The 26292-nt window shown below is 44.1% G+C and overlaps 1 protein-coding gene across 1 annotated transcript; it reads left to right on the top strand.

Moving 5' to 3' along the window:
* The first annotated feature begins 336 nt into the window (after nucleotides 1–336).
* Rnf19b (ring finger protein 19B) lies at nucleotides 337–25966 on the top strand. The gene is made up of 9 exons (XM_041652820.1): nucleotides 337–1143; nucleotides 11512–11717; nucleotides 13090–13231; nucleotides 14970–15132; nucleotides 15616–15730; nucleotides 19030–19170; nucleotides 21600–21807; nucleotides 24338–24469; nucleotides 25163–25966. Exons 1-9 carry the CDS (start codon nucleotides 527–529, stop codon nucleotides 25626–25628), a joined length of 2190 nt encoding a protein of 729 aa, XP_041508754.1. The 5' UTR covers nucleotides 337–526; the 3' UTR covers nucleotides 25629–25966.
* The last annotated feature ends 326 nt before the right edge of the window (nucleotides 25967–26292 follow it).

Genomic DNA, 26292 nt, shown 5'->3' with positions numbered 1-26292 from the left:
GCAGCTAGGGGACCCTGTCTTACCCAGCGGTGCCTCTCAGTTTGGAGATGTTCAATGACTACTACATTCCCTACCACTTAATGGCTAGCTTCAACAGAGGTGTTGGACGGTGGGCCCGCGGGTGTCTTCTCTTTACAGATAAACCGAAGGCTCCCTTGCTGGACCGAGCACCCAGCCCACTGGGCCGGGCCCCGGAACGGAGGGTGGAGCAATATGGCTGCGCCAGACCACCTGACTGCAGGAGGCGGGGCTTCACCGCAGGCCTCAGGCCGCGCCCTCCCAGCCCCGCCCAACGCCTCTCGCGGGGCCGCACGGGTTGTGAGGTGTCTGAGGCCGGCGCCTGCGCAGTGGGCCGCGGCGCGCGGGGCGGAGGCTTTATAACCACTTCGTAGCGGCTGGTCGGCTTCTGTCTCCGGGAGGGCTGCCTAGGCGGCGGCGGCGGCGGCCGGGGCGCCGGCTCGGGGGGCCGCTGAGGCGGGAGCTGCGGCGGCGCTGGGCGCCCCTGGCCCCTCAGCTTCTGCGGGCCATGGGCTCCGAGAAAGACTCCGAGTCGCCGCGCTCCACCTCGCTCCATGCGGCCACCCCCGACCCGAAGTGCCGCAGCGGCGGCCGGCGCCGGCGCCTCACCTTCCACAGTGTCTTCTCCGCCTCGGCCCGCGGTCGCCGCGCCCGGACCAAACCGCAGGCCGAGCCGCCGCCCCCGGCCGCGCCGCCGCCTCCCGCCCCGGCTCCGGTCGAGGCCCAGGCCCCGCCGATGGAGGCTCTGCCCGCCGAGCCCGCTGTCGAGGCTGAGGCGGAGGCCGCGGCGGCGGGGCCGGAGGAGGACGAGGCGACCGAGGGCGGCGGCGCCGAGGAGGTGGAGTGCCCGCTGTGCCTGGTGCGCCTGCCGCCCGAGCGGGCCCCGCGCCTCCTCAGCTGCCCGCACCGCTCGTGCCGGGACTGCCTCCGCCACTACCTGCGCCTGGAGATCAGCGAGAGCCGCGTGCCCATCAGCTGCCCCGAGTGTAGCGAGCGGCTCAACCCGCACGACATCCGCCTGCTGCTGGCCGACCCGCCGCTCATGCACAAGTACGAAGAGTTCATGCTGCGCCGGTACCTGGCCTCGGACCCCGACTGCCGCTGGTGTCCCGCCCCTGACTGCGGGTGAGCGCGGGGGCGTGGCCGCGGGGGGCCGTCCCGGGTGCAGCGGGTGTCACCCCGCTTGAGGGAGAGGAGGGATGGTCGTGAGTAACCGAGCCTCGGACCAGCCCCACAACCGGACGGGTGGCACTCGGCACCCAATGGCTGCTTAGGAGTTTGAGGTGGTGGCTGAGCGGTAAAGAGAAGAGAACTGTCCATTAAGTCAGGAGACCAGGGTGAGCAGGGGCTTTGGGGGTTTTTTTGGCCAGGGCTTTTTGTTTTTTCGGGATGGGGTGTCTCGTAATGATAGTGGCGGGGTATTTGTTAAAGGCAAAAATGAAAGTGCCCTGTTAAAGGGGCAGCGCCTCCGAGGGGTGTGTCCATCTGGCTAGGGGCGCACTTCGCAGCATTGCAGGAGAAGGCGTGTTCTTCCTGACAGCCGCTGCTGAAAGTTGAGCTGTAGATGATGAGAGAAGGCAGCTCACTCCCCGAGCTCTAGAGGCACCCTGGGCACTGCGTGCTGTGCCAAGTTGCTGGCAGGCACCTTGTGATTCTTAACGCGCTGCCTAGGGCAGGGTGAGTGAAAGGCACACCGAGACGGTGCCTACCCAGAAGTTGATTCGGTGGGAGAAAATGTGTTTACCTACCCCCTCGATCTTGAGATCTGCATGATAGTCTTTTTAACGCCCCGTGTGGGCTTATTTTCAACGGACAATGAGTTGACATGCTCTGTCTGAAGCGGGAGTACCCCATCTCCCTATCTGAAGCTTTCAGTGGAGGTTCTCCACCCCTTTCTTTAAAAAACCTGCTGGTCCCTATCATTCCAATCTATGAATGGCCAAATGCAGCTAAGAAGGGGCTCTTCTGTGTGCTGGGGAGTCAGACTGCCATTACCTGCTCGGTGACTTTGGGGCAGATTAATTACATTCTGTGTGTCATGTTTTGGGGGCAGAAGATTCTCCTCGCAGAAACGTAATGCTAGTAAAAAGTGTGGGAACCCTTGCTTCAAAGGAGTTAAAAGCTTTTAATTGTAGCCTGTGTATCAAGGCTGAGTTGAGATTTCCTTGATGCTGCCATTTGTCTCCCTTCAAAAGGAGCTGTTTAGGGTGTCAGAGAGTGCCAGACTTGTGAAGAAGTGCGTGTATTTAACCTCACTGAGATGGAGTTTCGAAATTGCTCAGAGTTACTTGGAAATGTGGTCAAAGGTACCCAGAGGCTTTCACTTTCTGTTCAGTACCAGGAAGGCCTTACAGACTCTTGAAAGGGTGTGCTTGTTTCTGGTGGCCTGGCTGGCCTGGGGAAGTTAATTTACAGAACATTCAGGTTTTGCTGATACTGTTGGTCTGTTTTAATATAGGGAAGCACTGCCTGATTAACTGCAGAATAGTGTACTAGCTCCTTTTGTAGAGGTGAGAGTTCGAGTTTGAACAATAAAATATGACTTTCTTCCCTTATCATCTTTCTGGGAAAAGCTCCGCAATTCGTTTGCTTTTTAAAAGTCAATCTGTATCTTTACTCACATAGATATAAATGAACAGAAATTAATATGAAAGCTTGGTGACAGATCTAAACAAACTAGTAGTGGTTTTAAAGTTTTTAAAGAATTAGACTGGGTTTTTCTTCATTTAGTAAGAATGGGGTAGGTTCATCCAAAGGATATTTGTGTGGGCGTGTGTGTGTTGTTTTTTTTTTTGGTTTTTTAAAGCTTATTTTCTATTTTTGAGAGTCTGTCAGATTTAGTTTTAATTAGTCAGAATATAACAATCACATGCACACTTTGTGTGTGTGTGTGTGTTTAAAGAATGTAAAGTCTAGGGAAAGAAAGCAAACTAGTATCTGGGTACCTGTGCCAGGCATGTATATTTTGATCTTCTTTGAGGTTGATTTGATACAGTTTTACAAATGGGAAAACTGATATTTAGAGAAATTAAATAATTTGTTCAGGGTCGTTACAGCAAACTGGTAGGCAATAAAACATTCCAGTGTTGAAATAGTAGTTTTACTTCCAAAGCCCAATATTTCTTCAACTCAAGTATTGGCTTGTCATCACAATCTGAACTTTGGGGACTGCCACTGCTTGGGCATGTTCTAGGAACAACAGTGAAAGAGCCAGGGATGCTAGACTCCAGTTTCTCTTCCGAGTCCTGTTGTAAATAGTCTTACCTGATTTGTCTTTATTATCTGACCTTTATTATCTAATCCTTTCTTAAGACTTAAAAGGCTTAATTAATTATTGTTTATAAAGTGACTTTGAAATATTTGATTGAAGGTGGTTAGATACACAATGTCCCTTTATAATTCAGTTACTTTCTAAATAATTGTCTCAGTTCTCAATGGACAGTTGTTCTGCCACCTTGTTTTAATGTCAGAAGAAAATAGCTTCTGTGGTATGTGTGAAGACCAGAGGTCAATTTATGCTGGCCAATAAGCCCCAGAGTGCCACCTCTCCCTGCCTCCCCAGGGCTGAATTTCAAGAATGTGCTGTCACCTCTGGCTTTTTAGAGGATTTCTCTGTGTAGCCCTGGCTGTCCTAGAACTCACTCTGTAGACCAGGCTGGCCTCAAACTCCCAGAGATCCACCTATGTCTTTTCTCCCTAGTGCTAGGGTTAAAGGTGTGACCCTCCATGCCTAGATTCAGCCTCATATTTTGTTTTGTTGATGATCTTGTACTCTAATCCTCATGCCTCTACCTGCTGAGTGATGGGGATGCAGTCTTGTGCCATTACACTGATTTTATGCAGTGCTGGGATTGAATCTAGTGCTTTGTGTGTGCCAAGCAAGTGTTCTGCCTGCTGAGCTGTATTCCTAATCCTAGCTACTTAGCCAAGACTGTCTCAAACTTGAGCCTCCTGCCTCGGCCTCCCCAGTGCCAGATTACATGTGAGCACTACCATGTGTGGACTGACTTTCTTTCTTTCTTTCTTTCTTTCTTTCTTTCTTTCTTTCGTGCTTGCTTTCTTGCTTGTTTTCTTGCTTTCTTTTTTTTTTTAAATTAAACTATCCTATTCTTCTGGGTCTGGCAAAAATCTTGTGTAAGCATTAGAAAAGAAATCCTAAATCTCATTTATCTCTTCCTATTTCTGACCATGTTTACTGCCCACACATCACCTTTGACAGCCAAATTGGCCAAGTCCTCCCATGTATGTATGTGTACACTCTTTAGGCTGAGGAGTCACATAAGTGACCTTATAGAGTTAGGAGTTATGATTGTTTTACCATGGCAAAGTTAATGAGAACACCATAAATTAAGATAGATAGATAGATAGATAGATAGATAGATAGATAGATATTTGTAAGAAAGACAAGAGTTCTGATACTTTTCTCTTACGGCTTTATCAGCAAGAGAACCAATTTCAATGGGAAAACATACACATTATTATTTGAGATACCAAATACTATAGTAACAAGTGTAATATTAAAAATATACTTTCAAGTGAGATAAAATTAACTTGAAATGCAAGTAGCGTACATTTTTGTAGTTCTTCGTAGTGAGTCGCCAGAGTATTATCTCAATGAAATAGTAATTTCACTTTAACCACATACAGATAGATGGTGGTAAGTGTGCTTTGTAAAGGATAAACCAGTTCAAGTAAGTTCAAATGTGGGGCTAATGCTTCCTAGTAAATGTGCAGGTGATCTTTTACACTTTTGAGTCTCTGCCGAAGTGTGTCCTTTCAGGAACCCACAAGTGATGTAACTGTATTGTCTTCCTCCCAGGTGTTCTATTGTCCATCTTTAAGTTTCAGAATCTCTGAGAGACCGAGGGGTGAGTAGAGTAGGCAACAGAATTTCCTGTCCTACAGGGGCGGGTCCTCAGAATAGAAGTCCTATGACTGTCTTGACCTAAATTCTGTTGCAGGTCCAGGTTCCAGCCTCTCATTGCTGCCTCCATTCCCTGGAGAGTCCTACTTCTCACTGTTCCAGCAGATAGTGTTAGCTATTGACCTTCTCACACTACCGGCCCATCTTATAAACAGGGAGTCTCTGTTCACTTATATATAGTGCATTAATTTATATACAGTACATTTGTGAGAGAGGAACAAGCTCCCTGGCTGAGAGATCTTTCACATTCAGTAAAAGATTTTTCTTTTGTTTGTTTGAGTCAGGGTCTGACCATATATCCCTTGCTGGCCTCAAACTTTCAGTAGTCCCTTGCCTCTGCCTCTTGAGTTCTGAGACTACAAGTATACACCATCCTGCCCAGCCAGGCCTTTTCCTTTCCAAAGCCTTCCTCAATCTTGCCCGACTCTTTCTTTCTTTCTTTCTTTCTTTCTTTCTTTCTTTTTATTTCTTAAATGCTGGGTACTGAACTCATAGTCTCAGTACTTGCTAGTTAAGCATTTCTACCATCCCCACAGCCCTCAACCTTTTCTCTTTACCTGGCCCCTTACTTGCTGTTGTCTCCATGTGTACTCATCTTCCAGCTCAGTAATACTTCTTTCCCGTTTGCCGAAGTACTCATTCTAGCGTGCTTAAAAATGTTCACTGATTGCCTGAACTATAAGATAGGTTCTGGGTGTAAAAATCGCTTGTTTACCTGACATAAGGACACATTACTGTAATTTTGGCACTTCAAAGGTAAAGAGAGGAGGATTACTTCAAGTTTAAGGCCAGCCTTAAAGAAATACATACCTGGCAGACAAAAGTAGATAAAGCATTTAGAACCCTAGTGCTATGAGCAGTATGTGGAGGTATAAAACACAAGACAGCATTCTGAGTTTGGAATCTGGTTCAGTTAGCAGTTCCTGGCTAGCCTAAAACCACATGGCAAGACCTTGTGAAAAATAAAACTTCACCTATTTAATCTGTCCTTATATCTTTATAGCTTCCAACTTTTCAGCCATCTTGTTTTTTTGTGTTTTTGTTTTTGCCTTGAGATATAGTCTCCCAATGTAATGTAGCCCATGATGACCTCAGACACAAGACTTTCCTGCTTCAGCCTTCCAAGTCCTGGGGTTACATGCACCTGATACTATATCTCCAGCCCCCTCTTTTTTCTTTTTTATTAAAAGAATTTGAGCAAGAAAACTAACCCCTGGATAGATTACCTTCTGGAATAAACTATGATTTTTGGTATAAGAAATAGAGAGTCCAATACAAAGACCTTTACAGTTGTCTGGGTTAGAAATGAGTTTGAAATAGGGCAAGAAAAAGGAAATAGTAGGGGTATGGCTTTTCTAGCCCCTTTTATTTTTATTTATTTTATGTATATGGGTGTCTTACCTGCATATATGTATGTTCTCCAAGTACATATTTGGTGCCTGTGGAGGTCAGAACATAGTGCCAGATTTCCTAGAACTGGAGTAACATTTGGTTGTGAGCCACCATATGAGTGGTGGGAATCAAGCCAGGGTCCTCTGCAAGAGCAACAAGCACTATTAACCACTGAGCCATCTCTCTAACCCCATGTCTGTCTCCTTTTAAGAACCTCAGGGTCCATTTGTAAATGGATAATCTTGTTACCTTGTAAGACTTGAGGACTGGAAGTACAGACATAATATAGAAACACATTTTTTTAACCATTGGAGTCTATTGAGGAGTAATATAATTTATATTAATGAAAATTTTTTCCAGGGTTAAAATTAAGATAGTCTGCTACACTGTGATGTTTATGACAATTTAACATAAAAGTTGTGTGAACTTGGAGGAGTGCATTCTGTGCTTGAGGCAGCATATAATTTGTTATTCCCTCTTTAAGCTTCTAATCAACAAACTTGAATGTCTGGTTAAACTGAACAGCAGAGTAAGAAGAAGTAGAGAAGCTCCCTTCAATATAAGTCATACAAGACAAGGAACAACATGGCTAGGGCAAATTGAGTGTCATGAATGAGGTTTTATTCCAACTAGGGAAAATTTTTCCTTATTTAGAATTATAAGCTTTACTTTTTTTTCTTTTAAGAAGCTTTACCTTTAAAATGAATTTATATAAAAATGGAGGAGTAAATTATAGTGCATGATACATAAAAAGCCAAGCATACATAGCTAAGATGAAAATGTGGCAGTGATGGCTAGAAGAGCTAGAATGCCCTGGACACAAAAGAGCAACACTATCATGTGCCCACCACAGGTATGCTGTATAGCGGGAGATGTAGACAATGTAATGTGCTGTTAAAACTGCACTGTGCAGATACGCCGCCATCTGCCTGGATGGGATTTATCTGTGTAGTCCTTCCTGGCTGCCCTAGAAATCGCTGTGTAGACCAGGCTGACCTTGAACTCAAGAGATCTGCCTCCAGAGTGCTAGGATTAAAGGCATGCCCTACCTGCCTGACTTGAGCTAGCTATCTAGTTATTAAATGGCTATTTACCAGAAAGGAGAGAAAAAGACATCGCTGTGCAGAAAGGAAAGAGCAGGCAGAGACAGGTCCAGTGCAGTATATGAAACGTTCTCATGCAAGGTTAGACCTGCAGGTGAGAATGCTGAGCTGTCCTTGAAGTTAGCAGGCTCCTCTGCCTCCATCAGAGGAGAGAAGCTAAGGTTTGGAGATGTCAAGTTCATCCATGTCATGCAGTGTGAATCAGCATGGAGAAGGTGCCCTAGAACAAGAGTTCCAAGTCCTGTTCTCTGAGTAACTCTGTGTCATAGTGACAGACTGCCATAGAGTCATCAGTGTTGGGGTTATTTTACTTCCTTGGAACCAAATTCCATTCCTAAAATTGACTTCCCGTTTTTGCTGTGCCAGTCTGTGGCCTCTGTATGCAATGCTTTATTGTCATTCCTTGAAAATTTGAGGACTGTCTGCTCACCGCCTGATGAAAAGATGCCAAATCTGCCCCCCCCCCCAAAAAAAAAACAGGGTATGTGAAGTCTGAAACCACAGCAGATACAGGATTTCTCTGTGTTGCCCTGGCTATCCTGGAACTCACTCTGTAGACCAGGCTAACCTCGAACTCAGAAATCTGCCTTTCTCTGCCGAGTACTGGGATTGGATTAAAAATGTGCACCACCAACATCAACACCAGGCAGCAGATACTTTTATACCCTGGTCTTGTAGACATGGAATAGGCAGAGAACCCTTGCCTAGGTTTGACAGTGAAGGAATGAAAATGAATCAAAAATACTGTTTAGAATTATGCTAACTTGGGGTTGGAGAGATGGCTCAGTGGTTAAGAGCATTGCCTGTTCTTCCAAAGGTCCTGAGTTCAATTCCCAGCAACCACATGGTGGCTCACAACCATCTGTAAAGAGGTCTGGTGCCCTCTTCTGGCTTGCAGACATGCACACAGACAGAATATTGTATGCATAATAAATAAAAAAATATTAAAAAAATAAATAAAAAAAATAAAAAAGAATTATGCTAACTTTTTACATTAAGAAAGGAAGAAAAAGAAAGCTTGGGTTTGGAAGATATGGCTCACTGGTGAAACATTAATTTACAAGATGCTGGATTCAATTCCTAGCACTCTTACACACACACACACAAAAAAATCACCTAATGATCACTTGAGCCTTGTGAAGTAGGAATGGGTTACTAAGTGTTTAAGACCTCCCTATTTGTTGGTACTTTACTTAATTTGTATCTTCAGAACTTGACTTATTACTTTTCAGGGGCCATCTGTACCTTTTGATTTAACACAAAATAGCAAGCAAGTCACTTTTTTTTCTAAGGTACATTGTTTAGTAGCTGTTTTTCCTGCTAGCTGAGGTAAATTTGCTCAGAACTCCTACAGGATATGAATCATTGTATTCACACACTGACCTAGTCTCACTTTGTTCTTTCTGAGAATATTAAGCCTATTATGTCACAGGAGATAATATTGTCATTTATATCTGCAGTGTAATTCTTAAATCAGCCTGAAGATTTAAACTGCTATAATGAACATCTTTGCATAAATTAATGAACAAGAAAACTATAGACTAAATCAGGAAAAGCTTGCTAGCACTTAAAGTTGTTTGAGGTCTTTCGATATTGGAGAAAAGTATAAACTACAGGGCTACAAAGTACAGGTGGCAGTAAACATGCAGTCATTGATGTGTTTGTGGACAGGTGAGGTGGTGCAGATCTCAGATGATTAAAATCTTAGATTGCTCTTTCATAAGACCCCAGTTCAGTTCCCGGCACCCACATTAGGTGGATCACACCTGCCTGCAGGTCCCAACTCCAGGGGAATCTGACACATCTGACCTCCACAGGTACCTACCTACCTGCCTTTGTGTGCACATGCCCACACATGTACACATAATTAGAAATAAAACAAATCCTTTTTTTAAAAAAAAAAAAAACTGTTTCAGCAAGGCAATGGTGACATTCACCTTTAATCCCAGCACTCGGGAGACAGTCAGGCAGATCTCTTGAGTTTGAGACCAACCTCAAACAGTCTATAGAGCAGATTCCAGTACAGCCAGGACTACAGAGAGAAACCCCATCTCAAAATACCAAAAACAGCAACAACACAAAAAACTGTGTGTCTCTAAATTGCTTTTTTAAATTTAATTAGTTAATTTTATATAGTACCTGGGATTGAGCTTACAGCCTTGCACATACTAGGCAAATGTTCTGCTGAGCTACATGCAGCCCTTTAATTTTGTTTTAAGCAAATGTCCACTTGTAAGGGCAATCTAAGCATTTCTTTGACATTATTAAGAATTAATTAGAGGCCAAGTGGTGACTGTAATCCCAGCATTTAGGAGGCAGAGGCAGAGGCAGGTGGATCTCAGTGAGTTCGAGGCCAGCCATATTACACAGAGAAACCCTATCTCGAAAAACAATCAGAATTAATTAGAAAGACTAATAGTTTTAAATATATTGGATTATTTATGGGGAAGTAATTCTTAGCAAATAAACAGGAATTATGAGAATGGTTGATGCTAGCACTGACAAAATAAGTGTGTGTCAGCAGAGGAAGGAAGACATGACTGTACTGTCTTAGTAGAGAAGTATTAAATAGTATTAAGTAGTCTTAGTAGTGCTACAATCTTGGAAGCTGTCAAGAAAGAAGACACTAGGGAGTTGGAGAGCTGGCTCAGTGGTTGGTTAGGCGCATAGGCTCTTCTTCCAGAGGACCCAGGTTCAATTTTCAGTTCCCAGATGGTGCCCCGGAACTGTCCATCCCACCTGCCACCTGCCTCTGTCTCCAGTTCAAGGACATCTGATGCATTCTTCTAGCCTCCATGGATATCAGGCATGTGTGTGGTACACATGCACACATGCAGACAAAACACCCATACACATAAAAATAAATCTTTTTTAAAATATAGGAGGAGGGAGAGAAAAATAAGAAAAAAAGAAAAGTAGACATTAGAGAGTACAGAATTAAATTGGAAGAAGAGAATAAAGAACACTAAAAGTGAGGCGCTGAAAGGGTGGCTGAGCAGTTAAGAGCATGTTCTGGTCTTGCACAGGACCCAGGTTCAGTTCCTGCACCTTTGTTGGGTAGTTCACAAGTGCCTGGAATTCCAGCTGCAGAGAATCCAGTGCCTCTTCTGTTCTCCGGGTACTGTACTCGTATGCACATATCCACATTCGGACACACAGAATACATGTAATTAACTGAAAATAAATCATAGGGCTGTAAGATTGGCTTAGTAGTTAAGAAGTCTTGTCTTGCAGAGGATCCAGGTTCATTGTATGACCCTCATTGGTGTCATACAGCCGTCTGTAACTTCAGTTTCAGGTGACCCAATGCCCCATCTCACCTCCTCAGACACCATACACATGCTTGGTGCACATTTATAACGTGGTCAAATCTTTTTTTTTTTTTTTTTTTTGGTGTTTTGTGACAGAGTTTCTCTGTAGCTTTGGAGCCTGTCCTGGAACTAGCTCTTATAGACCAGGCTGGCCTCGAACTCACAGAGATCCGCCTGCCTCTGCCTCCCAAGTGCTGGGATTAAAGGCTTGCGCCACCACCGTACAGCAAAAATAAATCTTTTAAAAAAGAAAGAAAATCAAAAACGAGCTTTCGAAAGGTGAAGACGGCTGTAATCTATGGAGAGCTGTTGTTTCAAGCTGTGATCAGGCCAGCCCCACTGTGGATCTTAAATGAAAGCACATACGTTCTTTAGTTTCTGCTGTAGCTTTTTATTTTACAACCGCTTTGTCTTTTCATGTAAACAAATGCAGTCTCTCCAAATATAGCAAACCATTAAAAAGAAATTGTTGTATACCCTGTTATTTGTGATACTGCTTCTGAAGCAGCTTAAACTGACTGAATAAATGCTAGAAATTCAGGCTGAGAATATGCCCTTCTGTTTTCAGGAAGTAACATTTTTTTCACAAGGAGGGTTGGTACAATTAGTTTACTTAAGGGAGGGCGGTGTCTGTCTGTCTGTCTGTCTGTGTGATCTTTGCATCGTGTATGGTGCACCAAACAGTAGAAGCTCTGATGAACAACACCTGTCTTTGTCAGCTCAGTCTCACCTTACTGCTGTCTCCTCTTGCTTCCTTCCCCAGTTATGCTGTTATTGCCTATGGCTGTGCCAGCTGCCCAAAACTAACCTGTGAGAGGGAAGGCTGCCAGACTGAGTTCTGCTACCACTGTAAGCAGATATGGCATCCAAACCAGACCTGCGATATGGCCCGTCAGCAGAGGGCTCAGACTTTACGAGTTCGGACCAAGCACACTTCAGGTCTCAGCTATGGGCAAGAGTCTGGACCAGGTATAAGCTGGCATTTCTTCATTGTCTCCTTATTGGTATCTAGAATGTACGTCCAGAACTAAGAGAGATTGTCTCACTGTGTAGTCATGTATCCTCGAGATCAGAGAACAGAAAATATTTGGTTCTTCTTCTGAATAGCTGAGACTACAGACGCATTCCCGGCTTGGTTACATGTTTAATGATACATCTGCTGTGTTGCTTTTTGTTGGCCATGATAGGTAATCCTAGCTATGTAAAATTGGAATACAACAAAATGGAACTTTCAAGTTGCTGTTTTAATATTTGTCTCAGCTTGGAGAGCTCTTTGTTTTTTTCCATGAAGGACAGAGAACCATTTAATTAGTGTTGAGCCTGTCCTGCTTGTCATCTAGCTTGAAGTGCGTCACAGCTTTTTGAAGTAGGGCACAGATTTAAGAAAAGAAAATAAACACTGTTTAGGTTAATGATTAACCTGAAAGGGGAACTGTCTCAGTCACCATCCACTTTGATTATTAAGAGCAATCTTTAAAATGTCAGCATCTTTTAGATGTACTTTGTCTTAACTGATGTCATTTGAGCAGGTTAGTAGGAGACAAATTATGCCATTTGCTTTTTCCTAACACAACATAGACTCTGAAATGGTCACTTTGACAGGACAGTTTGTAAATGCTTGTGAAAATCACCAGGTGCATACTATATAGATGTTCAGGTGGTTTCTGATTTTTAAATTTGAAAATGTCATGGGAAGGAATTGTAAATGGTTAACAGCAAAAGTTAGTTTGCTACAGAACTGTTGTCAAAACTTAAAGCTGACCGGGCTGCAGAATTTTTTTGCTAAAATGGCCTGTTTTTAATCTGTCAGCCACTGACTGGTAGAAATTCCATTTGCCTTGAAACCACTAGTCTGTCTCCATGCCCTGCTGTGACTCAAGTGCTGTGTAAGATGTCAGTTACAGGAATAGGCAGCCTAACGTGAAACCAGACTCATTTTATGAGAATTCCCTGAGTCTGGGGAGCATCCCACTTGGTAGAATGCTCACTTAATGCATGCACTAAGCCCTGAGATGATCTTCAGCACCATAGAGGTCAGTCATGGCTGCACATGCCTGCAATCCCAGCACTGGCCGATAAAGGCAGAGGATCATAAGTTCAAGATCGTCTTCAGAAATTACATGAGACCCTGTTCCCAAAACAAACACACACAACAAATGTTCTGGATATTTATAGTCAGCCTTTCAGGAAAGTGTTGTACAATTTGGAATCTGCAGGCACAGTCTCCTGACTGCCTTGTCATCATTTTTAACGTACACTCTTAGTATTGACTAGTAAAGTCAAACTAGATTTAACTGGGGGTGTTTTTTTTTCTCCCTGTCTTTCCTTCCTCACCTAGCAGATGACATCAAGCCATGCCCACGATGTAGTGCTTACATTATCAAAATGAATGATGGAAGCTGTAATCACATGACCTGTGCAGTGTGTGGCTGTGAATTCTGCTGGCTCTGCATGAAAGAGATCTCCGACTTGCATTACCTCAGGTAAGGTGGGCCATGTATCTGTCGCTCTTGTCATCCTATTCTCTTGCTCACTTGAGGTAAAGGATACCCAAGAGCCATAGTTGATCCCATTCACAGAAAAAAGAAACTGTGAGAAGTCCCTTTAAAGCTCACCTCTGGTGTTTTCTCCAGCAGCCTTGGCTGTCCGTCTTCACTACCTTGCTCTCTTACCTGCTGCATGACTTTTAGGGCTTTCCACAGTCTGGTTAGTCATGCTGTTCAAATAATCTGAGCTTGCTGTTCCCTGCGTCTCTTCCTCCAGGTTTGCTCATGTTATCGTTTTGGCTACAGTTACTTTCCGACCACTTCCGCCTCCTTGCGTCACCCTTTATCTCAGACTGTTCAGTTTCTGATGTTTAGGTTTACTTTTTTAAAGTTATTTCTTTTGTGTGTATGCACTTGTGTGCACCATACTGTAATACATGTAGAGGCCTGAGGACAACTTGTGACTTCTGAAGGTTGAGCTTAAGTCGTCAGGCTTGAAAGCAAGAGCCTTTACCCACTGAGCTGTCTTGGCCCTCCTATCTTCCCTCCTCTTTTTTTGAGACAGGGTCTCACTGGCCTGTAGCTGTGGCCCAGAACTCACTATGTAGTCCAGGATTCACACCCACAGAGATCTGCCTGCATCTGTGTCCTGTTTAAAGGTGTGCACTGCACAAAGGTGTAGCCTTTGTTTGTTTTTTGAAACAGGTTGGCTGATTTTGTCTTGAACTTGACATAATTCAGCTTCCCCAGCAGACATGTGTCACTAGGCTTGGTTTGCAAAGCTTTTACTTGTCCTTGAAAGCAACTTAAATGCCACGTCATCCACCAGCTTTCCAATTTCTGCTGCGTCCTTCAGTGCCATGCTTTTTTCTCTTTGCCTTTAAGTGTTGATTTACAACACTTTTTGCTGTACATGTTGCTACTTCTTGGTACTTCATATCTAATCTGATTAACTGATCTTTTTACAATTCTTTCCACATAGTAAGTTTCTAAAGGATTGAGTGACTATTACCCAACATAAGTTAGCATTTAGTAACATCATTGTGTAGCATTCACTGTGAGATGAGACACTTCATTTCCAGTTTGGTGAAAATTAGAAGGCTTATGTATAGCAGTCTCTGACTAGAGCCACAGGACTGAATAAGACAGGATTTCTACTTTTTACATTGTTAGCCTTATCAAGTAGAGATGGTAGCACAAAGGGAAGGAGGTAGAGAATCAGACATAGAAGGGCAAGGGTCAAAGTAGCCATACTCAGAGTTACAGACTCATAGGAAGGGCATGATGAGTCACTAACTCTTTCCCTAGGAACCTGGTTTGTATCTGTTAGGTATGGTGGGACATGTGCCACTAAACTGCAGTCTGTTCTGAGCTGCAGGACACGGCATGTTGGCTGAGATATCAAGTGCATAAGCTGGACAGGAGCTCAAGTGGTGCCAGTCAGGGTAATTGTGTCCATGTTGTAAGGAAAATGTAGATACGTGCAGGGAGGACACAGCAGAGAAGAAAGAAAAGGAATTTCAATTTTGGAGGTCTTCCTTTACCAAAAACCCCCACAAAGTCCGGAACCCCTTGTCCTTTGCTCCTTTTTATCTAGTAGATCTGTTTTCTATTGCCTCCTGTCACTTAATCAGTCATTCTTATTGAAAAGATGGGTGTTGTTCTTATCAAGCTCTCTGATGACAGTAGCTGTTTCTGTGGTGCTGACATTAACCTCAGCTTGTTTCCCCTGTAGTCCCTCTGGTTGTACATTCTGGGGCAAGAAGCCATGGAGCCGGAAGAAGAAGATTCTTTGGCAATTGGGCACATTGATCGGTGCTCCAGTAGGGATCTCACTCATTGCTGGCATTGCAATTCCTGCCATGGTGATTGGCATTCCTGTTTACGTTGGGAGGAAGGTAAGACATGCCTTTCTAGGCCTGCTACAGCTTTGACTTTGTTGGCAACAATTTTAAAGGAAAGGAAAGGAAAGGAAAGGAAAGGAAGGAAAGGAAATGAAAGAAGGAAAGGAGCTTATATTTCAGGGCTGCGTGAAAACCAGCTGGTTTGTAGATAAAAATAACTTTAATTTCTTAAATGGATTTTTATAAACCCCCATGAGATCTGAAAGTTCTTATTAACATCCTAGGCCTGGTTTGTTTCAGTGACTAGAGGTGAAATGCTTAGCTTCATTTCCCTGAACTGCTTTGTCTTTTCATGGATTAACTCTCCTGCATTCGTTTATATTTTCCAGGTCTGGGTTAGGTTGAAATTTGAGAAAGATTCCTCTTTGGGTGGAGGGTATGTTTTAATATAACTTGCAAATGAACATTTGTCCTTTTTTTCCCTGGTGAAATACTGATGTCCTGACCTGCTGACCTGGATTTTCTTTTTATTCTTAGATTCATAGCAGATATGAGGGAAGGAAAACCTCCAAACACAAGAGGAATTTGGCCATCACAGGAGGAGTGACCTTGTCAGTCATTGCATCCCCAGTGATTGCTGCTGTTAGCGTTGGTAAGCTAGTGGGGCCTACAGCTCCCTGTTAGCTTACTGTAGCACGTCAGCCAGCTAGCCAGGTGCTTTATTGTGGAGATACTTTTTGTGTGTTCATGTGTGTGGTGTCAGGGCAGGGGCACTTGTGTGAATGTGGGAGTGTTGGTGGAAGCCAGAGACCAACCTCAGGTGCCATTCTCAAGAGCCGTCTACCTAGTTTTTGATACAGGGCAGGGTCTTTACAGGCTAGGAGTTTGTCAAATTGGTTGTCCAGCAAGACCCAGGAAACCACCTGTGCCTGCCTCTCCAGCACCAGATTGTAATTGTATACCACCACTTTTGTCTTTTTACATGGGTTGAACTCGTGTCTTCATGCTGGCAAATAAGCACTTTACCTATTGAGGCGTCTCCCCGACCTGGAAATTAAATCTTAATAGACACTGTTACTGTGGTGACTTTTCATTACACTGCATTATCAGAGTGTCCTAGGCTAGGGCCTGGAACTCAGCACACAGAAGAAGGGTGTGTTAAACAAAAATTAAACACCACATTTTAAATTTTCATCCTTTTCTTCTACTTGTTTGTGATAGGACTCACAAAACCACTTTTATTTTCTGTTAATGCCTCATAATATTTTGAAGGTATGAGAGTTTTAGAAAAATGTTAATCTGCTCTGGTGGTACAGCCCTGCCGTCCTGACACTCAGGTGGTGAAAGATGGGGATCAGGAGTTCAAAGCCACCCTCAGCTACACGAGACCCTGTCTCAGAAAAACAAAAACAAAATTAAAAAAATCTTTTGTAGCCAGCATTTCATGAGTTTCATCATTTGTCAGTAGTGGTTCTGAGTGTCTCACATGTGACTCTATTCAGCCTTCATTAAGAACCACAAAGACAGCCTAACTAAAGATATAAATACAGCCTATACAGTGGAGCCAAGGTTGAGTGTCTGTGACGTGAATGCAGACAGTCTTTTTGTTTGCTTTGGTTTTCTTAAGATTTATTTGTTTTTTATGTTCATTAGTGTTTTGTATGTATGTCTGTAGCTGGGTAGTACTGCAAGCCTTTAATCCCAGCGCTAGGGAGACAGAAGCAAGTGGCTCTCTTATGAATTCGAGGCAGCCTGGTCTATAGAGTGAGTTCCAGGACAGCCAGGACTGTTACCCAGAGAAAACCTGTCTTTGAAAAAAAAGGCAGAGGAGGAAGGACATGTATGTCTGTCTGTGAAGATGTCAGATGCCCTGGATCTGGGGTTACAGTTATGAGCTGCCATGTGGGTGTTGGGAATTGAACCTAGGTCCTCTGGAAGAATATCCTGTGCTTTTAACCACTGAGCCATCTCTCTGGCCCCAAATTCAGGCAGTACCTTGTAGCATGTAACATACTGAGCTACTCTGCCACACACAGCAGTGTGACTGGAGAATTCAGTCTGAAGGATCCTTAACCCCTGTTATCATTCATTCATTCAGGGTCTGATTTTTATATATATATAGTGTATGTGTGTGTTGTCTGTATATGTCCTGGTGCCCATGGAGGACGACTATGTCATCAGAGCCCCTGGAACTAGAGTTAAACAGTTGTGAACTGCTGTGTGGGTGCTGGGAATCGAACCTGGGTCCGTTGGAAGAACGACTGCTCTTATCCCCTGAGCCATCTCTCCAACCTCAGAGTTTGTGTAGTAGGAGGCCGCTTGTTTGTTCCCGGCCTCTCAGTCCCGAAATAACCACACAGAAACTGTAGTAATCAAATCACTGCTTGACCCATTAGCTCTAGCTTCTTATTGGCTAGCTCTTACATCTTAATTTAGCCCATTTCTATTAATCTGTGTATTGCCATGTGGCTGTGGCTTACTGGCAAGGTTCTGTCTGGTGTCTGTCTCTGGTGGGACTACGTGGCTTCTCCTGACTCTACCTTCTTTCTCCTAGCATTAAGTTTAGTGTCCATCCGTCCCACTTCCATTGCCCCCTCCCCCGCACCTACCTCTAGTCTGCCCTGCACAGGCACAAGACAACTTCTTTATTAACCAATGGTATTCACAGCATACAGAGGGGAATCTCACATTTCCTTCCCTTTTCTGTCTAAATAAAAAGGGAGGTTTTAACTTTAACATAGTAAAATTACATATAGCAAAACAGGTATCAAGCAAGAATTACAGTTAGAATATTTATATCCACTTCATCTTTTATCATAACTAAGGAAAACTATAACTATCTATTCTAAAACTCCATCAAAGACTCCTGAAGGATATATTACCTAAGAAAACAGGAAGTACATTGTAAGCAACTTTAAAAACTCTAGAAATGACAGAGACAGTTTCGTGTCTGGACAGTCACCCGAAGTTTTTCTGTACCATTGGGGGGGCATCCATCTTCAGCCTATAGACCCATAGTGTCCAGCAGATTTTTCCACGAAGCAGGAAATTTTAAAGACAGTTCCGCCTATATTGGCAGTTTGTCAGTCACTTTCTTCTGTATCCTGCAGAATGTCTTGCAGATTCTTTCATGAAGCAGGAACCCCGAAGAACTGTCTCCCTTTCTTTATGCAACTTCAGCAGCCATTTTTCTGTGGGTCCTGCATGTTCAGTTCATACAGCATAATATCAAGCAGTCCAGGCAAGAACAGTTTCTTGCCCAAATGGCCAGCTTCTTCTTGAAGTTATTGGTGCTGCCAGGAGCAGATGTGTCTCATTGTCATGCAAAGTCTAAATTATTAAAACATTTTAAATGCCTTATTCTGTAGTCTTTGAGAGGTTTGAAGAATAATTATGCATCTAAAATAACCTCTGTACATCTAGAAAATCTAACTAACATGACTACAAGCTTGACTATTATAGATGATTATCTATTAACCTATATTTCTTAATTATACATTATACATTTTTAAATGAGCTGTGCAAGCACAATACCTTAATCAAGAGCAGAAATATACATGTAACAAAATTGATGTTAAATTTGTATCAGCAAACCAAGATCCATACCAATGTAAAGCACTCATCTCTGTATCAGACTTGATTCTTGATTGGTTCTCAGTTTAGCACTTCAGCAATGAAGGGGGTAGTATAAAAGCAACATGACACTTCACATGCTGGATTTTACATGTATATTCTCTTTATTCCTGGGTGGGTTCTATGGACAGACAGCCAAAGAATTGAAGCCAAGACATCCAGACTTTGTGACTCTACATCTGCTCGTGTGTTATACCAAGATGCCCATTCTGTTTGTCTTTTCTCTTTATAGATGTTTGCTTGTGCCCAGTTGGGGAGGGAGAATCAGGGCAATTGCAGCCTACTGACCTGCTGACATGTTTCCATCTCTTTTCCCAGGTATTGGTGTCCCCATTATGCTGGCATATGTTTATGGGGTTGTACCCATTTCTCTCTGTCGTGGAGGTGGCTGTGGAGTTAGCACAGCCAATGGAAAGGGGGTGAAAATTGAGTTTGATGAAGATGATGGTCCAATCACAGGTAAAGGAAGGAATTTTGTTTCCATTTGAATTTATGGAACGAAAGATAAAAGTCTGTAGAATTTAGTACATTTTTACAGGAAGATTATCTTGGATTTCTTTAGATAATGAGCCTTGTAGGGAGTAAACTATTTTTAGCCTTTCATTTCTTGGTTCCAGAATTATTAATTCCTCTGGTAGCTGCCTGTTGACTGAGGTTTCTGTCCTACCCGGTTCCCACAGTCGTTAAATCCCAAAGAATCACACAGAGGTCTATATTAGTTATAAACTGATTGGCCTAGTATCTCAGGCTTCTTATTAACTCTTATAACTTATATTAGCCCATGATTCTTGTCTGTGTTAACGACATGGCTTGGTACCTTTTTTGACAAGGCAGTCACATCTTGCTTGCTCTGTGTCTGGTTTCCTCTGCCTCTGGGTGACGACTGCAGACTGAAACTTTCCTCCTCCCATAATTCTTGTTGCCATGCCTCTACTTCCTTCCTGGTCACCATTGCCCCACCTTACTTCCTGCCTGGCTACTGGCCAATCAGCATTTTATTAAAAATAATACAAGTGGGCTGGAGAGATGGCTCAGAGGTTAAGAGCATTGCCTGCTTTTCCAAAGGTCCTGAGTTCAATTCCCAGCAACCACATGGTGGCTCACAACCATCTGTAATGGGGTCTGGTGCCCTCTTCTGGCCTGCAGGCATACAGACAGAATATTGTATACATAATAAATAAATATTTAAAAAAAAATAATACAAGTGACAGGATAAAAGATGATTGTCCCACAGTAGTTGCCTATGTGTGGCAAGGATGAAGCAATAGGACACCCAATAACTGAGTGTGCTGGTGGCGATAAGAAAGCCTTGCATCTGAAGTGCACTGTCATCTTCCAAAGACTTTGCACAGTTATTATCTTGCTGCTTTTTACAACAGCACTGTGAAGAGGGAGCCAGGGCTGTCAGCCATTTCACTAGGAACTTCTTTAAGCTTGTGTTTGTAAACAAGAACTTCTGCAGGCCTGAGGTAAGGACTGGTCTTCTGAGTCCTACTTGAAGTTTCTTCACTTACAGAGATGGCCAGAGGTCTCTGAAGCTTCATAGTAAGAGCACACATGAACTAATCGTATTTTAAAAGGGCCTGGAAACACTTCTTAAAATCTTAGCACTGAAGAAGCTGAGGCAGAGGAGGTCATGAGTTCAAGGCCAGTCTGGGCCACAGGAGACCCTGTCTCAAATGAGAAAGAAAAACAAGTATGGTATAGCAGTTTGCACCTGCAATCCTAGCACTTGGGAGACTAAGATTCAAGACTAGCCTAGACTAAATAGTAAGTTCCAGGATAGCCTGAGCAATGGAATGAGACCATATCTCAAAAATACAAAAACAGTGAAGCAGAACTAAGTTAGATAAAAGTAGCTACAGTGTCATGGAAATAGTAATGGGGTTGCAGTTAAAGTTTGGTATGACTTTAGTGATTTTGAACAGTCATTTAATTTTAAAAAAAAAAAACTTTTTTTTATTTATTATGCATACAATATTCTGTGTGTATGCCTGCAGGCCAGAAGAGGGCATCAGACCCCATTACAGATGGTTATGAGCCACCATGTGGTTGCCGGGAATTGAACGCAGGACCTTTGGAAGAGCAGGCCATGCTCTTAACCTCTGAGCCATGTCTCCAGTCCCTAAAAAAAACTTTTTAAATTGGTTTTTCAAGATAGGATTTCTCTGGCTGTCCTGGAACTCACTCTGTAGCCCAGACTGGCCTCAAACTCACAGACATCCACCTCCCTCTGCTTCCCAAATTCTGGGATTAAGGGTGTGTGCCACTACTGCCTCGCTAATTTCTTACTATTTCCCTATCTTAAAATTCTTATTTCAGCCGGGCGATGGTGGCGCACGCCTTTAATCCCAGCACTCGGGAGGCAGAGGCACGCGGATCTCTGTGAGTTCGAGACCAGCCTGGTCTACAGAGCTAGTTCCAGGACAGGCTCCAAAGCCACAGAGAAACCCTGTCTCGAAAAACCAAAAAAAAAAAAAAAATTCTTATTTCAGCATCTAAAATAAGGGCTGCTAATCCTTAGTTATTGAAAGGGTTGAATACAAATGTAAACAGTCTGATGTGTAGTATCTCCTTGTTGTTTAAGTGAATAATGTAGTACTTTTCCACGTGAAAATCCTCCACTCTGAAGAGTCATTGCAGGAAAATGCCTACCAGACTGTTCTGATGCTGTGTTTCTCTTTTTCTTTTTTTCTTAGATTTTTCGAGACAGGGTTTCTCTGTAGCTTTGGAGCCTGTCTTGGAACTCCCTTTGTAGACCAGGCTGGACTTGAGCTCACAGAGATCCGCCTGCCTCTGCCTCCCGAGTGCTGGCATTAAAGGCGTGTGCCACCACCGCCCGACTGATGCTGTGTTTCTCAAATGGACATGTTTGGTTCTCCCCACAGTGGCAGATGCCTGGCGGGCCCTCAAGAACCCCAGCATTGGAGAGAGCAGTATTGAAGGCCTGACTAGTGTGCTGAGCACCAGTGGGAGCCCTACAGATGGACTCAGTGTTATGCAAGGCCCTTATAGTGAAACAGCCAGCTTTGCTGCCCTTTCCGGAGGCACCCTGAGTGGTGGTATTCTCTCCAGTGGCAAGGGAAAATACAGCAGGTAAGTAAATAGTGGTCTGTAACAAGCAGTTGGAATTTCTTAAAAGAAGAGCACACTGAGCCATTTCTAAGTCCCACTTTGCTTTAATCACCAGTGATATTTTTCTTCTACAAAGGTCACAGTTCTTTGTATCACAGTGGCGTCCATTTCAAGAATGATCGTTGACTGCTTCATTAGGCTGCCTGCTCTAGGATGCAGGAAGAGCGAAGGCACTCTCAGGCTTGTTGCTGGTTTTATGTTATATCACATTGATTCCTTGTACTGTACTCTATTTGACCCTCCTATTTCCATTGGATAGAGTAGAAAAATCAATTCTATAAATTTGTATTAGGAATATATAACACGAGCTGAAAAATGGCTCAGCAGTTAAGAGTACTGATTGTTCTTCCAGAGGATCCAAGTTCAATTCCCAACACCCAAATAGCAGCTCATACCTGTCTGTAACTCCAGGGGATTGCCCATAAAGTTAAATAAATTTTTTTAAAAAAAGAATACACCTTTAATACCAGCACTCAGGAAGCAGAGGCAGGTGGGTCTCTGTGAGTTCGAGGTCAGCCTGGTCCACAAGAGCTAGTTCAGGACAGGCTCCAAAGCAACACAGAGAATCCCTGTCTCAAAAAAAAAAAAAAAAAAAAAAAAAGACTAACAACAACAAAAAGAATATGTAAAGCCTTGTCAATAAAAATAACTGATTCACTTGGATTTTGCCATAATGCCATACTATATATTCAGAGACATGTAACTGGTATTAGACAGAAGCAGTTAGTTCAGTGGAGGAAGAGTGGCCTTGTGGAGCACAGCAGGGCAGGAGGTAAGGGAAGGACTTGTCTTCAGGTACCTGGAGGGCCTCCAGCTTGGAAAAGGATTAGGACGCTGACTCATTTTGGCAGAAAGAACCAAAGTGACTGGCAACAACCTCTACTGGTTTCAGTACAGTGTAGAGTCCACAGGGGAGGCTGTGGGAAGCCCCCAGAGAAGGCAAACTGCCTTCCCAGATCCTGAGCCGCTTGTCCTGGAAGTTTAGAGCGAGACCAGATGGCCATTTGGCTGCGTAAAAGACTCAAGTGACAGATGGCAAGTGGACTACATCCTTCACCTTGGTGTCCTTTATCCACCTGGGAACCTCTTAAAAATAGATTTTCAGAGCATATTTCCAGAATTAATAACTTAGAATCTCCTGGGGTGGAACTTAAGGGTGGTCTATGTTTAGAAAATAAATCTCTCCAGATGATTCTAGTGTAGCCACTGGCATGAACCAGCCTCTGGCGGCCACCAAGTAGGTGGCCTGGTGGGCTTTGAGAAAGTCTGTGCCCAGTGAGTGATCTGCACTCGAGCTGAAGCTGGAACACAGGCCTGAACGCACTCCCCCTCACGTTGCCCTCATTCTTGAAGGGCATCTAAGGTGGAGTGGTAGGGCAGAGAGACAGGCAGCAGGATCTGGAGATTGCTGACCTAGCTGTTGTATCTTGTGACTGGTGTCCCTTGTTAGGGGCTCCTGCCCCCACATTCTAGAGTATTCACTACTGTGCTCTCTTGAAGGCGACTCCCCTTGAATGAGCCACAGACATAGCTGGAGCATGACTTGCTGAGACTGCAGTGCAGCCGGCAGCTGCCGCATCCTGTGAAAGCCTTTTCTTTATGGGAAGTGAATGAGTCAGATGGGCCTGACTGGGAAACCCATTATGAGGAAATACTGAAGTGCAGAACAAAATGGTGTTGAGCCAGAAAGGAAGCAGTTAGGGGTTCCCAGCTTTGAAACATCATTGGGAAAGTGCTCCTGACAAGGATGAATGAGGTTGGCTCCTGTGTGCCTTTCATTCTCATAGCCTGTCCGTAACTTGGTTAGTAAGTGTTGAGGTCTTCCTGTTATGTCCAGGGTAGGAAGGGCAAAGTGTGAATGAGGTGCGAGCTCTCCCTTTGTGGCACTCCCTGGAGTGGAGAGAGGTGTGTAAGCTGATATAGAAGAAGGTTGGGCACTCAACTGGACGCGTCGGTTATGGAAAAGACAGGAAATGGTAGTCCTTTGTTGCTAAAGTTTTTTAGGCAGAGAAAGGGAAACTTTTGAGAGAAAGAGAGCATAGCGTCCACAGAGCCACAGAGGTATAAATGCAGATTTAGAGAGGTTGTGATGTCGGACTTAACAATGAGAAAATGAACCTGAGCAGCTCGCAGACCTGGAAGGCCACAGGCACCTGCTGGAAGGAGGGGAGCTACACGTTAGGTTTTAGGACGGTTGCGTCTTTGCCTGCATTGACACTGCTCTGGAAGGTTGCTTGACTGGAACTTAGGGGCTGCTGAAGAGGAGCCCAGTGTTAATTATCTAGTTAAGGATCTGAAGTTAAATAGTAGAACTGGGGACAGAAGGAGGGGACGATTCAGCTGATATGTAAGGAAGGAACTGTGTAGGCATGGAGATGATTTTGCAGGTCATCACAGTTCTCAGGAGAATAATGGAAGAGATGTGTGCCAGGAAGCAGACTGCCAGAACACCCAGGTCTCATATTAACTTGAACGTCCCCTCTTTACACAGGTTAGAAGTCCAAGCCGATGTCCAAAAGGAAATTTTCCCCAAAGACACAGCCAGTCTTGGTGCAATTAGTGACAACGCAAGCACTCGTGCTATGGCCGGTTCCATAATCAGTTCCTACAACCCACAGGACAGGTATGTGAACAGTCAGAGCCCAGGGCAGGCTTTATTCATTGGGTGCTAGGTCTTCAGAAGATCACTCCTCATCTGAGGGCCCTGTGTGTCGTCTAGTTGGAGATGTGTGTTGGTGAATCCATTGAGCACTTTTGTGGTACTGGAGCATTTAGCATCTCTTGACTCTTAGAGACTACCTGCTTTCTTCCCTCCCTGTTTCTTTTCCCATCTCCCCTCTTCTTTTTTCTAGCTGTTGGCACAGTCTAATTATTCAGTTTGGAACCCAAAGAGCTGGATTGATATTGGCTGGTGTCTTAAGTCTAAGGCTTCTGTTGCCCTTTGCTGGATCTGATTCCATACTCTCTTTGCTTTTATTTGGAACTTTGTGTCTGGTCTGGTATGGTTGAGGTCCTCCATACTGCAAAGGTTATGGCTTTTGACTGTGGCACAGTCATAGAAAGCTGCCAAGTTGCATTCACATTCATATTTGAAGTAAGATAGGATGAGGTTCTTAGTTGAACTCTGGAGGACCTTTTTAGATATTCTAAGGAGAGGTTTTGAAGAGTGTGCACATGCATGTAGAAAGGGGAAAAGTGCGCTCTGGTCCACTTTGACCCATCTCTTTTAACTACTTAAGCCAGAAACCAGAAACTATTTTGTGAGCAGCTATGGCAGAACCTAGTATGACTCAGGGTGATGGATTTGTCTCCACAGAGAGTGCAACAATATGGAAATCCAAGTGGACATTGAAGCCAAACCAAGTCACTATCAGCTGGTGAGTGGGAGCAGCACAGAGGACTCGCTCCATGTCCATGCTCAGATGGCAGAGAATGAAGAGGGTAATGGTGGTGGTGCTGGCGGTGGCAGTGGTGGCAGTGAAGAGGATCCCCCTTGCAAACACCAAAGCTGTGAACAGAAAGACTGCCTGGCCAGTAAGGCTTGGGACATCAGCCTGGCCCAGCCTGAAAGCATCCGCAGTGACCTAGAGAGCTCTGACACACAGTCGGATGATGTGCCAGACATCACTTCAGATGAGTGTGGCTCCCCCCGTTCCCATGCTGCAGCCTGCCCCTCGACCCCCAGAGCCCACGGTGCACCAAGCCCAAGTGCCCACAGGAACCTCACTGCTCCAGCGGAGGGCCAGACTGTTCTGAAGCCAGAAGACTATGAAGTGGAATGAAGGCTCCTGCTCTGAGAAGCACACTTGTTGTAACTGCATCTTTTGGAATCTTTTTTGGGGGAGGGTGGGGATTTATGTATTTTGTTTAAAGATTCTCTGGTCAGGGTTCCCCCAGGGAAGTTCTGAGAAATTTGCAATTTCTTACCAGATAAAAATGAAATTTTTGCCTCTAATATCCCTCCCCTTATCCCCTTGTTTTTAGTTTTAATTTATTGGTTAAGCTGATGTTGGCAATCTGTGAGGTGTGTCAGAGAATGTACATATGTATGTGTGTATATTGTATGTATGCTAACATATTATTGATGACACATTTTAATAAAGATTTCTGTGGTAGTTCACCTCATCTCACTGTCCTTGGCTTGGGTAGTCCTGCAGAGCCAAGTGTTTATTGGAAGAGTAGTCTGTCTTTGATACTTGTTAGACCTGAGGAGCTTCTGAACCCCAGGGAAAAAGGGTTTTCTATTCCATCCTGCTGTCCTGACAGGAAGCAAAGCCAGGCTAGCTTGCTGCTGTGTAGTCTGAGGCTGCAGAAAGCCTGGCTGAGGCTGCTGGAGAGGGAGGAGAGAGGGAGGAGACTGAGCTGACTTGTTGGCCCTCTAGAGGCAGCTCGCACTTCTCCTGTTGGGACCTTACTCACCATCCTTGATAGTCACTGTTAGTCCTT

Source organism: Microtus oregoni, unplaced genomic scaffold (assembly GCF_018167655.1).
Source record: "Microtus oregoni isolate MIOR12 unplaced genomic scaffold, Mior012 000005F_ref0000423, whole genome shotgun sequence".
NCBI classification, from domain to species: Eukaryota; Metazoa; Chordata; class Mammalia; order Rodentia; family Cricetidae; genus Microtus; species Microtus oregoni.
This window is presented reverse-complemented; position numbering and strand designations above follow the sequence as displayed.